This window comes from Orbicella franksi, chromosome 1 (genome assembly GCF_964199315.1).
Source record: "Orbicella franksi chromosome 1, jaOrbFran1.1, whole genome shotgun sequence".
Lineage (NCBI taxonomy): Eukaryota > Metazoa > Cnidaria > Anthozoa > Scleractinia > Merulinidae > Orbicella > Orbicella franksi.
Genome location: NC_138145.1, coordinates 33,780,114 through 33,795,296, shown reverse-complemented (window position 1 = coordinate 33,795,296; position 15,183 = coordinate 33,780,114). Strand labels below are relative to the sequence as shown.

The 15,183-nt window shown below is 38.4% G+C and overlaps 3 protein-coding genes and 1 pseudogene across 8 annotated transcripts in view; 1 reads left to right on the top strand and 3 right to left on the bottom strand.

The window, feature by feature from the left end:
- The window catches only part of LOC145479127 (putative E3 ubiquitin-protein ligase HERC1), a 304,004-nt gene that overhangs the window by 62,860 nt on the left and 225,961 nt on the right, over positions 1-15,183 (top strand). For all 6 annotated transcript variants that reach the window (XM_081457396.1, XM_081457404.1, XM_081457389.1 and 3 more), the window contains exons 10-13: positions 4,541-4,685; positions 11,148-11,319; positions 12,054-12,188; positions 14,734-14,899. In XM_081457396.1, coding sequence (XP_081313522.1) covers positions 4,541-4,685; positions 11,148-11,319; positions 12,054-12,188; positions 14,734-14,899 — 618 coding nt within the window. The remainder of the gene's footprint in view (positions 1-4,540; positions 4,686-11,147; positions 11,320-12,053; positions 12,189-14,733; positions 14,900-15,183) is intronic.
- LOC145479610 (uncharacterized) overlaps positions 1-15,183 on the bottom strand; it is a 385,465-nt gene that overhangs the window by 307,549 nt on the left and 62,733 nt on the right. The window lies entirely within an intron of this gene.
- LOC145479373 (uncharacterized) overlaps positions 1-15,183 on the bottom strand; it is a 117,845-nt gene that overhangs the window by 101,177 nt on the left and 1,485 nt on the right. The window lies entirely within an intron of this gene.
- Positions 2,977-4,534, bottom strand: LOC145479646 (uncharacterized; annotated as a pseudogene).

The window sequence follows — 15,183 nt, the reverse complement described above, 5'->3', positions numbered from 1 at the left end:
AATGCGGTAATTACATTATAATGACGAAACATGGATTTTAATCTTGTCTATTTATTGCCAAATACAAATACAAATACAAGAATAGAACAGCAAAAGTGAAAAAAAAAGATTCCCAAACCTAGATCTATAGAAACATTGTGCCTACTGTTGAGAGGTAAAAAAAAATGCCTAAGCTTGTCTATTTTTATTTCTGGTGTTTTGGCATCTCTTGCCGATGCTAACTTTGCAAGTTTCCCACATCCTGTTCAGCTCCTCAGAATTTCGGCACTGGTATCCGAATGTCTGCACAACTTCCGCTGGAAAAAAAGAGAAACTATGAATAAGTTTTGTGAAAATTCTCCATCCTTAACCATCCTTGTTCCTTTATGGTTTATTATTATCTCTTTGGTGTCTTTTTATCTTCAATTTACTTAATTTTCAGGTTTCTTTCAGTGAAATGGAAATTTTGTACCCGGCCAAAATAACTCAAAACACCGCGACTGAGCTCCTTTAAGTATATTTAGGTCATGATAAGACAAACGTAATGCTATGTTTTTTTTTCTTTTAAAATACGGTATATTCAAGTTCATAACAGTATGTTTTAGCAGCCTAAACATACTTTGTTTTGTTGTCAGAGACCGGCGTTTTCAATATGTCAACTAAGCTTACCCTTTATCGCAGCTATAATCTTCTGGTCAAGAGCATCAAAGTCTTTTGTGCCGTGGACGGTAGAGCGCATTAAGACGTCCTTTGAAAACAGCTTATCCACCAAGCATTGTGTTTTTTATTTTAATCTGGAGTAGATGCGGGGAGGTGTGTTTTCAATTGGTCCACATTTTAATAGTTCATTGTTTACTGAGTCGGTTTCATTAAAGGAAAGGCACTGCGGCACGTTAATCAGTGTCAACCAGTGCTGTTTTGCTTAGCTTCAGTGAATTAAACTCTTATTGAAAGCATCCCGCGGACTCAGTGTCTTTATAAAATAAATTATCTTTAGTCTGTTCCATTGAACTAAACAGTATCTTTAGTTTAGTGAAACAGATTTAAAGATAATTTTAATATGTCAATGCGTTGTTTTGTGTTTTTTTTTCTTTCGTCGATTTCGTTATCGTTTATAATGCGCTATTTTGCTTCGGTAATATTTGGGCGCTCGGGATGTTAAACTTGCTTGTTGACGTCACGATGATCCATTTGCCAACTCTAGATCTGTTTTGCACATTTATATTGCAAGGAAACATTGCTTTCAAATACTAATGTGAAGCGGGATGAAGCCAAATTTGATCCGAACTCTTAGCGAATAATTTAGCAATTTACCACGTAACAGCAAGCACCATCAGTACTCGCTTATAAAAAAAAATTAAAGAAAGCCAAAATACTCAGAGCTAGTCCCAGAAAGAACTCTTACGCTACAAAGGTAGGTAAAAGAGGATAAAAGATAACTGTTTCTGTTTTATTGGTCATTGACTTTCCTCAGATTGGTGGCTCCTAAAGGAGCCGTTTTTTTAAAGTTCATCAAGAACTTTTAGTACTTGGTTGCTGCTCCATGTAATTCAACCACAGCTGGAATGGCTTTGTACAAGACATGGTCAATATATCTCGCACATTTCGTTGCATCCACCTTCTTCCTCCAAAACTTCTTAATGCCGTCGATCAGTTCCTGTTTTGAGCGGGGCTTGACCTTTGTTTCCAGGTAGTATTTCAGCTCGTGCCAGAGGTTCTCAATTGGGTTTAGGTCTGGGCTCTCCGGGGGGGTTGGCCACCAGTTGATCCCATTCTCCTCAAAGAACGTTTTGGCTGCTCGTGAAGTGTGCTTAGGGTCATTGTCCTGCATGAAGCAGTGATCCGGGAGCTGCGCGTTGATGAAAGGTACCAGATGGCTTTTAAGGATATCGCAGTAAAGGTCAGCGGCCATGATTCCTTCGAAGATGCAAATTTTCGTCCCACCTTGTCTGCTTATTCCAGCCCAAACGTGTAATTTCAGCGGGTGCTTCGGTTTAGGCTTTCTTCTTGCAGGTTCGCCGACTTTCCTGTAACATGTACGGCGAAATTGTTCAAGGGAGACTGAGCATTCATCAGTAAAAATGACGTTGTCAAAAGTATCGCCGGTCTCTAAAACTTTCTGGGCGAACTCTAAGCGTTTGACTTTGTTCGCATCTCTAATCAGCTGACAGTATCTCGTTCGTTGAAGAGTCCAGCCCTGCTGTTTTCGGGATCTCCGCACTGTTGATGGATGGACCACGACTCCACGTCTGGCTAACTTCTTTTGGATCGCGCGGCCGGTTGTTTCATCATCCTTCCGCATCTGATCTTCTATAAATGCTCTGGCTTCAGCATTTAACTTTCTGGGTCTTCCAGTACTCGTTCCTTTCTTCGTGGATCCCGTGAGTTTCAGTTTCTTGATTATACGCATGACCGTTGCGAAACTGACTTTCAAATCTTCTCCTTTTAACACCTTAAACATCTCCACTGGATGAAGACTTTGTCGATAAAGAGACTCAATTCGAGTATGCGTGTAGTTTGATACGGTGGGCATGATTGCTCAGGAGTAACTGACGATCGATCTTTGAATGTATGGATATAAACAATGGTTGCCATGTTTACGCGACCATTTGCATCACACTGTGAGCATGGAGATGAAGTCTCAGGAGAGTTAATGAACTGGGTAAGTTTGAATTTTTAAATACAGAGGGATGTTTACATCTGTTTTCGAACATTGTTCATAGAGCGAATTTTCGTGCGACTTTTCGCCGCGCTGCGAACTCTTTCTCTCGAAAGTTTGTTACTCTCAACGATATTTCGCGTGAATATTCGTGCGGTCTTGCGAAGAAGAGCCCGAATTATCGTTTTGATTAAAACAATAGACCTTTCGAAAATTCGTCGAACTTCGTACGAAAAATCGTTTCACTCGAAATTTCTTTAAATTTCATCGAAAAGCACTGAAAAGTCGCGAAAAGTAGTGAATTTCGTTTGCATTCTTTTTGCACAGTACTGTATGTGCATATGTGTGCGTATTGACATACACGTATACACAAAAGACGCGTGTATAATAAGTGTATGCGTAGTTTGCTTGTATCTGAGCTCCCACACTGCACATTTCTTTCCTTTTGCTGGACAGCTCCTATCAATGGGCAGATGTCCCTCTCTTATCATCCTCTATTTCCTGTCTTGTCTTCACTGCATTGACACTGTCTCCTTCCACTGCCACTGGATTCACAGTCATGTTTGCTGCTTGTCGCCCAGCCGCTTCTCAAGCATGAGCTTTGTCTAAGGTCTCTTCCAGTGTAATATTTCTTTGTTTAAACAGTTTCCTCTTCAGCTCAAAATCCGTTAGCTTCTCAATCAGCTGATCCCTCAAATTGTCGTTCAAACTTGTTCCAAAATTGCAATGCCTCGCTTGTTTTCTTAGACGTACCATAAACTGGTCAACGGACTCCACATCCTGCAGTGGCAACTGACGAAAAACATGATGCTCGTAAGGAATATTTTCCTCGACACAAAAGTAGAAATCCAGCTTGCGAATAATGACCTTGTAAGCGTTGTCGCCCTCTTCCGGCATAGGACCAGGATCTTGTAGGTCTTCGAATATGTCTTGTACTTCCATCCTGGCAAAATGCATAAGTTGAGACGTCTTCTTATGAACATTCTCAGTGCCCTTTCCTTCGGCATAGTATTCAAATGCGCACTTCCATTTATGCGACTTTCGAAGCAGGTCCGGTTAAATCCAATGGTGGTAAGTGCTTCTCCGTCATATTTGGAGCTTACTTGTCGCAAATGTAGTATTCCCAGAAGCCACTAAGGTCAATTACTCGAGCAACACAAAGTCGCACTTCAAACTCACGCTCGCACACACATGCACACACACTTGCTTGGTCATGTGACCACTGTTCATAGTCCTGGATGTCCACAGGACACCACAGCCTCTCTCCATCCAGTATAAATGGGTACGGGCAAATTTAATGCTGGGGGTAACCCTGCGATGAACTAGCATCCCATCCAGAGGGGAGTAGAAATACTCCTAGTTGCTTCAGGCTAAGGAAACTGGGATGAGGACCGGCCGGATGGGCCACTTGGCTCGTATGCAGACTTGGACATAGTCTCTCCAATACACTTTTGTCCAGAGGTTCAAATGCCTTTGAGTGGTGCAAACATTTGGTTTGAAAACTGATTCAATCTTGTATGTTTGCCAAACAATGAACAAGATGTATTCCATCTGGTGTAGGTGGAAGGCTGGGAAAATGAGAAATGATGTGGGAACAAGAATTGCAGGAGAGTATTTCCACAGCCTTTTTGAATAGTCCATTAGTGTTTACAGAACCTGTATGTAGGTTGCTAGAAACATGCCATTGGATAAATTGTTTCTATTTCTCTTAACAAAATGCTGGGTAAAAAGAGGGGAAAATCACTCAGACACTTACTTTAATTATTGAACCGTAAATTCTTTTTTCTGGCATCATCATTACATAGGAAGTGTAAATAGGAAGGACATACGTCTTGATATAGTAGAAGTGCATCAGTTAGTGGTTACTTTCTTACAGGGTGTGTTCTGAACTCATGTACACAGGTGTTTGCTTGGGGTTGTGGTCCATGCCTTGGGACGGGCTCTGTAGATGCTACATCAGCAAGGCCAAGGTTAATTGATGAACTGCAGTCAACTTGTGTTATTGATATTGCAGTAGGAGACAGCCACTGTCTTGCACTTTCTAAAGGTTGGTGTAGAGGTTGCTTTTGGGTCAGTTTCATGACCTGGTAAAGACTTACATGTATGATAACTACATTAACAAAAGTACATGTAATTTTTGGTCAGTTTCATGACCTGGTAAAGACTTATGACAACTACATTAACAAAAGTACATGTAATTTTTTTTTTGAAAAAGAAAAACACTTGCATTGGTTTCAATAAGATATGAAGTGGTGGCTGCAGTGGTGATGTGTCTGTCAGACAGCTGTAACAGAGCCCCATAGCAACTTCCTCTGGAGGGCAAATTTTTGAAAACTGCTAAGTAAACATAGATGATGATTCATAACAGAATATCTGCTGGAACTCTGGCAGGTGTTAAGGATGTTCGTGCTAATTGTTTTTGTGCATCCTTACTGCACATGCTAATTCACACGCCACGTCCTGCATGAGAGCGTGTGGTAAGTGATAAAATGTGACCCTCCATACGAAAACATGTCTTATCCACAAAAGCGTTTTCTAGGGGGTTTGAGGTCGCTCTGAAATCCTTTGGAAACCCTTTGCAAGCCTGCAAATAACAGTCAGTCATCGGACAATTGTCCGGTAAATTTGAGGTTTTGACAGATAAAAGCTTAGCCTGGTCGGAGACTCTGACCGGGCATTTCTGCTAAAGATTAGTTTCACTGAAAATTTGTGGCCGAATATGGGACAAGTTATTTTGTTATACTGCCACACAATACTATGCAAAAAAGCTTTGTTATCGGTTCTGTTTTTATTCCAATGCTGAGAATTTTATCACGTGCAGTGCGTCGTCTCAAATGTTATGTCGAATTGTAAACACATTACATCAGCACCACTATTCTACATTTTGCAGTGGCATTGTGAAAGATCTTGAAGCCCCACTTAGTCTGAATTACGTTCGTCTGAAAACTACTAAAAACTGAGGTTTGTTACCACCAAGTGTTGTGGAATTAATTTTCAGTCGTAATACATTGACCCGATTAAAATATTATGGAAATTGAATACATGGCCCAAATACTCACGTTTCGTTTATCTGAATGCAATCGCTTTCAAAAACTTTAAAACCTCTAAAACGTAACCAAATATTTTTCTAGTCCGTATCATCAAAAATCAGTTTAATTTTTAACTCTATAGTTTTTTTTACGTCTGTCAGTGTGGTTGAAATATAGTTTCTGTACCACAGACATGTTTTTTTGTGAAAAGCGTGAATGTACAAATTAGTCATGCTTTATAGTCATGAACACCTCCAATTCCACATTTTAAATAATTACGCAAATTTTTTATTCAATTGACCCCGAAAACTTTCAGAGGAAACTTTCTTTCACAAAAAGTTGAAGAATTCATTTCAGCCAATTTTCAAGTCTCTGAATGTTATTGTGAGGTTTTATACTGACAAGCTGTCCATGCGGGAGATTGTTTCATGGCTTTTCCCGTTTTCCTTAGACATAGTGGGAAACTTGTTATGTTGGAAACGTTTGTGACTAGGGGTATAAACGTTTGTAAATTTGTCAATTTTCAACAGGTAAAATAATACCAGACGTGATGTAAAGGTCCCCTTGCTGGTGCTAGTAGCGATTTTACACTCAGTTGACTTTTAAGCTATTCAAATTTGCAACCAATATTTTGGCGAAGAGTCTACACTGAAATATCAAAATGTGTCATGTCTCTTTTTAATTTCTAACGTCAAACAATTTTTTTGTCCGGCTAGACTGGCTTTTTGTCAGGTCAAAACTTGTCCTTGTCCTGACAAATGACCTGCCTATAGACAAAAATTATTTGCAGGCTTGCTTTGGAAACCCTTTGGAAATGCTTTGAAACCCTTTTGAAATCCTTTGGAAACCCTTTTGAAACACTTTGAAACCCTTTTGAAATGCTTTGAAACTCTTTGGAAACCCTTTGGAAACGCTTTGAAACCCTTTTAAAACCCTTTGGAAACCCTTTTGAAATGCTTTGAAACCCATTTGAAACCCTTTTGAAATGCTTTGAAACCCTTTGAAACCCTTGAAATGTTCCATGTACTCTTTGAAAACCCGATTTGAAAGAGTTGGCGAAAAAATATTCTCCTAGTTTGCATTCGCTGGCAAATGCACGACAGCACTGCATATTAATTTTTTTTTTTGCAGAAATGTTATTTTGCGGCATGACTCGGTACTGATTTATTTATAGTTGTGGAAAGATCAAAAGACATAACGCCTGTAAAACTTCTCCTAAGTTTAGTGGCGAAAATTGCAGACGTTTGCGAATGTAAACGCGAATAGGTTATTGTTTCCATGCGAGATCAACGACACGCATCATTTGCATATTTGCGTGAGGTGCGACCTTTTCTTTTGAATATTTTGTTTACTACTGTGTAATTCTGCCTACGTTTTCTCTAAACTAATTCTCAAGCTTTCCGAAGAATTTGAAATTATGTTTTCCACTTAAACTGTTTACTCGTTACAAAACTTTTTGCTTTCTTGTGAGTAAATTTGAAACATGTCGGCTTTCGATCCTGCTAACGAACTATTTAGACTCTGTAATTTGTTAAAAGCATTGTTAGTTCAGTTCGAATGGTTTTCGTTCCTTCTTTTGAGTAATTTTTGCTGTCTGTGTAAAGTTATCATGAACAGGCCGACAATCTGCTAGTGATATACGTGAATGAGTGTTTTATTGCTCTGACCGGCGACGCACGTTGCGTTACAACCACAATGAGAAGATCACAATTTATGGAAATTATAATCACGTTCAAGGAGTCTCGTTACAGTGCATTTGAAAGGTTTAGGTCTCATTTGCACATTTAGCAAAGCAACACTGTTGTATAAATTCCCTTTTTAACTAGTCAAAAACAAAATAAATGGATAATTAATCCAGATGGCAGCATGTTTACCAGGTTGTCGAGTCCAACACGTGATGAAATTCATGTCACAGTGTTTAATGTTTGTTTTCCCCTTCTATTGAAATAATGTCGCCTTGAATTGAAAAGTGCAAAGCACGTCATAGAACACTTGATTAAACTTCCTATTTATAAACAGAGAGCATTTCACTGTTTGAATCACTGATTTATCCCAAATAGAACCGGAGAAATTTATTTTTCATTACTAGCTGTGATGCTACAGGAGACAGTAAGCCAGTTAACGGGATGGACGTGGAAAGAAAACCTTTTGCTGGCGGAAAAACTAGTTAAGAGTGCAAAGCGCGTCATCGAACACTTCATTAAACTTCCTATTTATAAGCAGAGAGCATTTCACCGTTTGAATCACTGATTTATCCCAAGTAAAACTGGAGAAATTTATTTTTCATTACTAGCTGTGATGCTACAGGAGACAGTAAGCCAGTTAACGGGATGGACGCTGAAAGAAAAAAACTTTCCCTGGCAGAAAAACTAGCTAAGAGTGCAAAGCGTGTCATAGAACCCTTGATTAAACTTCCTATTTATAAGCAGAGAGCATTTCGCCGTTTGAATCATTGATTTATCCCAAATAGAACTGGAGAAATAGTTTTTACTTTTTAACTGTGACAGTACCTTACAGTATTGTGTTACCACTCATGTGCCAAAAACATACACATGCTTGAACACTGAACGATCTGAAAAACCATGAAAACCAAAGTGGTCGCATTGGCTTCTCATGTTTTGCCATTGGAATATATTTTATGCAAAGAAGTTAAGCTGGTAGCTGATTATGGAATATGCTCAGGTACGCTAATTTTTTGATGTCAAAAATGCGACAAACTAATACAGGGCGAGCAAGTGATTACTTGAATTTATTTCGGTCTTGTCGAATTACAGGTCTAACAACTCAAACTGAAAGTTCAATACTCATACAAAATTCTTTGTTTGCTGTTATTAGCTTTTTATCAATTGTTTCGTGTCAGTAATCCCGGTACTAGATAATTATGCTCTGTGGCGGTTCGAACAATAACACTTCTTCGTAACTTCCATTCAATTTTTGCTTGCTGTTTAAATGGATGCAACGTTTCGTTAAAGGGTTTCAAAGCTTTCATAGGATAGGGAACCTGTTTGCACTGCCTTAAAAACAATAATAAACCTTTGGTAACTCTTTTGAAACCTGTTGCTAACACTTTTAAAAGTTCTTTGGAAACCCTTTGGAAACCCAGTTTCAAGGGGTTTCAAAGAGTTTCAAACCCTTTGGAAACGCTTTAGAAAATCATTAGAAACCCCTTGGAAACCCTTTAGGAACCCGGTTTCAATAGTTTAAAACCCTTTGGAAACGCTTTGGAAACGCTTTGAAACACTTTAGAAATCCTTTGGAAACCCTTTGGAAACCCTTTGGAAACCCTTTGGAAACTCTTTAGAAACCCCCTGGAAACCCTTTAGACACCCAGTTTCAGTAGTTTGAAACCCTTTGGGAACGCTTTGGAAACCCTTTGGAAACTCTTTAGAAACCCTTTGGAAACCCTTTGGAAACTCTTTAGAAACCCTTTGGAAACCCTTTTGAAACCTGGTTTCACCCAAATTGCCATGTTTCATAAGACGTGTTTTCGTATGGAGGGTCACAAATGAACAATGATAGGGCAGATGGCCATTGCTATGGCTTTGCCTGGATTTAACGGTCTTGGACGTTTGGTGACCCCTATTTTTCTTTTGATGGATCATTTTCTCTACTGATTTTCTATGTTTAGCAAAAAAATGAAGAAAATCTATCGATTGGAAGTTTGACTTTTTTGCAAAATGCACCATGGAATTCTGTTTTTTAGCTCTTCGTTTATCTTTGCAACGGCTTCAAATGCCTCTTCAAGGGTTAAGTTTTGTGAAAACGTTGGTAACATTTGGAATTATTTATGCAACAGACCCACTTCTACACTTCTACCTTTGATATTTTTAGCTACAAACCCCTGTAGACCATGCTGAATTATGTGCGCTAATTTTTCAAAATAAGGGTAGTTTTCCACACACTTTATCTCTGAAACGAAGTCGGTGACTCCCAAATTTCTCTGCATTTCTGACACAAGTAACTGATTATCTGACTGCGTAAAAATTTTAAAAAAATCTATCAAGAGGAAAATTTTCGCACGAACGTCCTTAAGTCTTAGTGAAAGCACTGACTTCTCAATGATAAAAATGGTGCTGTATAACCAGTTCAGGGATCTGTATTTGCAGTTGTTCAGTCGTCCAAGACGACTAACAAATAGTATGGACGACCAAAACAACACGAAGAGTCGTCCTCTGGACGAGTTTAGTTTGACTTTACCGAAAAATAAAACATTTCTTTAATTTTCTTATGGGTTCCTGCATTCTAACCACTTGTTATCCATTTGGAACTTTGAGAAAACCAAGAAAGATTGGCAGCTTTCTTTTGCAATAAAAATCATCATTTTTTCCGCCAACTTTGATGATGCCGTATTTTCCAGTTTTCATTTCAACCACTGATCCTCTGCACTGCATCTGCATCCATGGAAACATGTAGTACAATCACATCAGCTGTTTCGATCAGGATGTGGCATTTAGTAATGTTAACACTTCAGAAAAACAATCCAAATACGAGCAGGAAGAATGAAAGCGTTCCTTTCAGCCTCATGACAGTTGAAGAGACCTAGGTTTTCATTTGTACCTAGATTTTCTGTGTCCACCAACTCCACAACATCAACTGCCACCACTATGGACATGATGTTCTGCGAGACTGGTCATGTGAAAATACTAAAAAAGTAAACTTTCTGTTTACAGTACATGTTGTTCAATTGCAATTCTTCCCTATTGAATGGGCAAGTGAAATATTGCCAGGGCAAGTACATATGTCATCTGGCATACTTGCCTGGCTGACGACCTGGAGAAAAAACCAATATGGATACAGTACAGCCCAAAAGTAATGCACGCGCAACAACTTCTTTTTGCGTACGTAAGAAGTCAACTTCTTGCGGATTCTTGAAGGTCGCTTGCGCTTGGATCCTACAAGCCGAAAGAACTTCTTTACGGTTAGAAGTTAAAACCGCAAGAACTTCTTGTTTGTTTGTTTTGTTAAAATTCATCCTCTGGATGGCAATTAATCTGGTGGATAGCGTTATCCAGCCTTTGAACAACCTGGGCCAGGTTCGTATGTGACTACGCGAAATAAGCGAAAGCGTTCGATAAATTGCGAGCAAGCGCTGAGCATTTCGATCACCAACACAGCATTACAAACAGATCTTGACAGTTTGACCTGCAGGAACTTCTTGTGCCTTCTTGCGGCTTGTGGTAAGATTCATAAGTTCTTGCGTTGTCTTGCGGTTAGATTTTCAACTTCTTGTGGCTTCTTGTGGTTAGACTTCCAACTTCTTGTGTTTCGAAAGTTCTTGCGGGTAAACTGCAAAAACACGGCATTTTTACTTCTTGCGGTGGCTTGCGTGTTCTTGCGGTGCAAGAACTTCTTGTGCCACTTCTTGCCCGTGCAATATTTTTGGGCTGTACTGTAGCTGCAGTTGACATCAGTGACTACATTCTGACACAACTTGATAATTAACATGTACTTTGTATCGCTTTCATTTGTTTTTTGGTTAGATTTGCATGTGTATGCTTGGGGAAATAACTCAATGGGTCAGTGTGGCCAAGGACACTGTAATACACCTGTTGCAAAACCAGCCAAGGTTGTTGGTTTGGATGGCGTGCCTGTTCATCAGATTGTTGCTGGAACTTCTCATAGTTTGGCTTGGACTGCTTTACCATCTGAAAGGTTTTCTACCTGTAGTTATTTATTGTGTTACTGAGCAGGCACTGAAGATCAGGAATTTGCATTGAAATATTATACTGATGTAAGGTGTCTTAAGAAGACAGTTATAACACTCACTGTACCAAGTTTCTAAATAGAACATGAATTCACTATTGATCAGATAGGTGTGACAATACATGCACTAGTGGATATGGTAAAACTACACATACATACATGTTCAAAATGTATATGTTTCAAAGGATGCAAGTTAGATTAGAGTTTGATGGTGCAGTTGGTGTTACTGTGTATGTGATGTAGTTGTCTGAATACTTTTTGAGAAGATTTGATTCTATTTCCCCAAACAAGTTTTAAATTGCCATTACTAACTAATAGTTATTACCAAGAGTGAGGTCTTTACTGGAAAATCTCAAACCAAAACCTTGCCGTATTGACTGAGCAATAGCAAAAGAAAAGTTTTCATGCAACTCAGGCTTTTACTCATAGTTCTGTTTTAACCTGCAGGGCCTTCAATCACTGACACATCATTGCTACTCTGGCCTTTTAATCATTCTCTCTCCCACTTCTTCATGCACTTTTCAGTGTTGTTTGCTATACTAAAGTACATGGAACAAGGAGCTCGGGCAAATTTCACTAATCCAACCTTTCACAGGGGATGTGGGTGGGTGTTCCAACTACTGATGACACTGATTGTTGTTTTAAAGTAAAAGCACCATTAATCACCTTGTTTCCTGTCACAGGCAAACAATTTCTTGGCATCGTCCCTACTGTGTGGAGTTGGATGAATCAACATTTGGTGTGTTGAATAACTTTTTGGAGAAAAATAATGTAGGAATGCAGCAAGAACAGCGCACTTGTTCATTTTTTGACACAAGGTATTGTGGAGTGACCTATATACATTACTCTGTGTGACTATTGCTCTATGAAAAATTTATTTTCTCAGCCATCCAGTTGAGTGTATAAACTTGTGATGACATTACTGAAGAACACTGATGTAAGACCTGATCACTAACCTCTCATTGTGCAAATGTAAACGTAACATTATCACGAATCCAGTAACAAATTCACAGCCAAACGATTAAAATTACTGTTATAATTGTAACGGACAAAAATATTTCTTAACCTAGCAATAAAATAGACAACCAGTCTAGGAAAAAGCCTGTTGCTTTTACTTGCTTGGCACTTGTCTCTTTGTCATGTGGAATAACTCCTGACTACCAAAAATGCTTTACACGGAAGCAGCAACTGAACTTGTTAAATGATCAGCATTTTCCTCGCCAGAAGTGCAGAAAATAGTCCACGAAATGAAAGCCAAGGGCTTCACTGTACAAGTTGTTTGATCCTGAATGAAATTTGAGTCACTTGCTCAACACATTGCTCAGCATGTGATAAAAATCTGCACCACTGAATTTAATCTGAGGTAAAATAAATGATTTCTTTTTTGTGAACAAATATTATTGTATCATTTTTGGGTACACTGTATTAAACCCTCGCTATTTCTCTGTTGTATTTCCTTCTCTTAGTTTGTAGCCTCTAGGTTGTTTCCTTTGTGAATTGTGGTTGAAAATATTACATTCCGCAACTGCACAAATGATATGAAGTGAACTTATCATTACAAACATTCGATTTTTGTTTGACATGAAAAGAGCCAGGAATTAATTGACATTAGATCAAACTTTTTTTGATACTAACATGTAGCATAGTAGCAGTTTTTTTCACATATTTTTTATTGCTTTTGCACACACACACAGACAAAAACTTTACAAACACATAACTTTCATTAAAACTGTTCTACTAACTTAAACGCGACTAATTACAGTGACTGCTAATACTTTACATGCAAGTAACTTATATTAATACAAAGATACCAACGATAACACAAGTAATTACAATAACACTAGGACTAGTTATATTTTGTTTGACAAATCTAAACATATATTCTAAGTGTTTTAATTTACAGTATATCCCTTATTGTTATTTAAAATATACATAGAGGAAGAGAAATAAGGAGAAGAAGGGGAACTTTGCATTGTAAAACATTAATTAATCTTTTCGATTTTATATTTGTATTTTATTTCATTGATAAAATCAATGATCTGTAGTGGTGGTGAGCTATTTTGGAAAAATGTTGGCCAGTTTGATATCTTTTAACTCAGTAATGATTGTGTCGGTAGCTCCTTGGCATCTTAACTTATGTGAAATTTCTATGTCATTAGGTGTTATGTTGACATTTAATGCTTTAGCAACATTCAAGACTACCTCTTCTGTCGACATATAACAGCTCTCTGGAACTCCTGATATCTCCAGCGAATTCTTTCTTGTATACTGCTCTAAGTCATCAAGAGATTGCGTTTCTTCCTTCTGTTCTTTAAGTTTTTCTTTGGCAGGTATGAGTTCATTCTTAAGAGATTCATTCTCCTTTGTTATGCGTTGGACTGATTCTTTCATCTTTTGAAATTCACGGCCTTGAGAAACTACTGATAATTTCAGCGCCGACATTTCCTCTTAAGGTTTTTGTTGTTGAGTAGGATATTGTTTACAGAGCACTGTAATACCACCAACATGCTTCGTAAATCTGACAGAGTGGGTTCAACTTCAGATTTCTCTTGGTTGTCGTTATCGGCCATGTTCTCGGAGGTCTTGACTTGGCGCTTTGCTTCCTTCACTTCATTTTCTACAGAGTCTTGGGCTCCTCTCTTGTTCTTTTTCAAATTTTCAGGCATAAGATGGCATTTAAGTTTTAAAGTAGAGCGAAAATTCGGCCTAAGAGGTAGGGAGAGGCTTCCGCTCAGAAAGCGCAACCACTCAAACGGACGTCACGCACGCTCTCCATAGTAGCAGTTGCTTTTGATATACATGCCAGCTTCTTGCGAGTAATATATTCCATACCAAATGCTTCTGTAGTCAGTTCTTCTCAATAGAAATGACATGCGTCTTGTGAAAAATGTGACAAGAGGTGGTAACCTGCTTTTGAGTGGCACTGTAGATTATGAATTCAAGATAATAATTTAATTGTCAAGAAATTGTTTGTCCCAAATTTAGGATAATTTTCTGAGGGTGAAACCTTTTCAATTCGTGTTAGTGTTTCATTCAAAGAAGGTGAGATATGATAATATGCTACTGATACTTTCAAATGTCTATGTAGTTTTTCCAACATTAATAAATCTGCACTATTAATAGTTGTCAGCATAATTATAATAAGCATGGTCTGCTGGTTGAGTAAACCAACTGACTTTTGTTATTGTTCTAACACTTCAATGTATGTTTGTGGGAGGCTCTTTGGCCTAATGGTCAACACTCTGCACTCCAGACTGATTAAAATCATAGTTACAATTACAGAAAGATTCAACTGTATTTACACCTTTGACGTATTGTGCACATTTCACGTCAGACCATTATTTTTGGTTATTTTTTTGTCAGTGAATGCCATCAATTCACCTTGCTGTGTCTTGAGCTTCTCTCAAATCACTTGTCACTAGCCTCAACTGCAGGAGCTTCAGCCTGTGTACTTGGTAAACACACTCGTCCCTTGAGGCTTTTGCTCTTTAGACTGTTGGACACAACTACATCTGAGGACATACAAGAGGTTAGTTATTTTGGAAGCTTGATCATCTCTAAAGGCAATTTTTGGGTGTACAGAAAATCTACTGGACAACACAATTCTAAGAAATACTTTTCAGAAATACTTGGCTATATTCAGAAATTGAAGCTTGGTCAAAATTAGTTTTCTTTAAAGGCAATTTTTGGGTAATACAGAAAATTTACAGCACAGTTTTCATTGATTCTTGGGTATTTTCACCAGTCAAGCATTGCATGGCACAAGTCACACTCCCAAACAGGTCTTCATCAGTGAAAATAGCCAAGAATCAC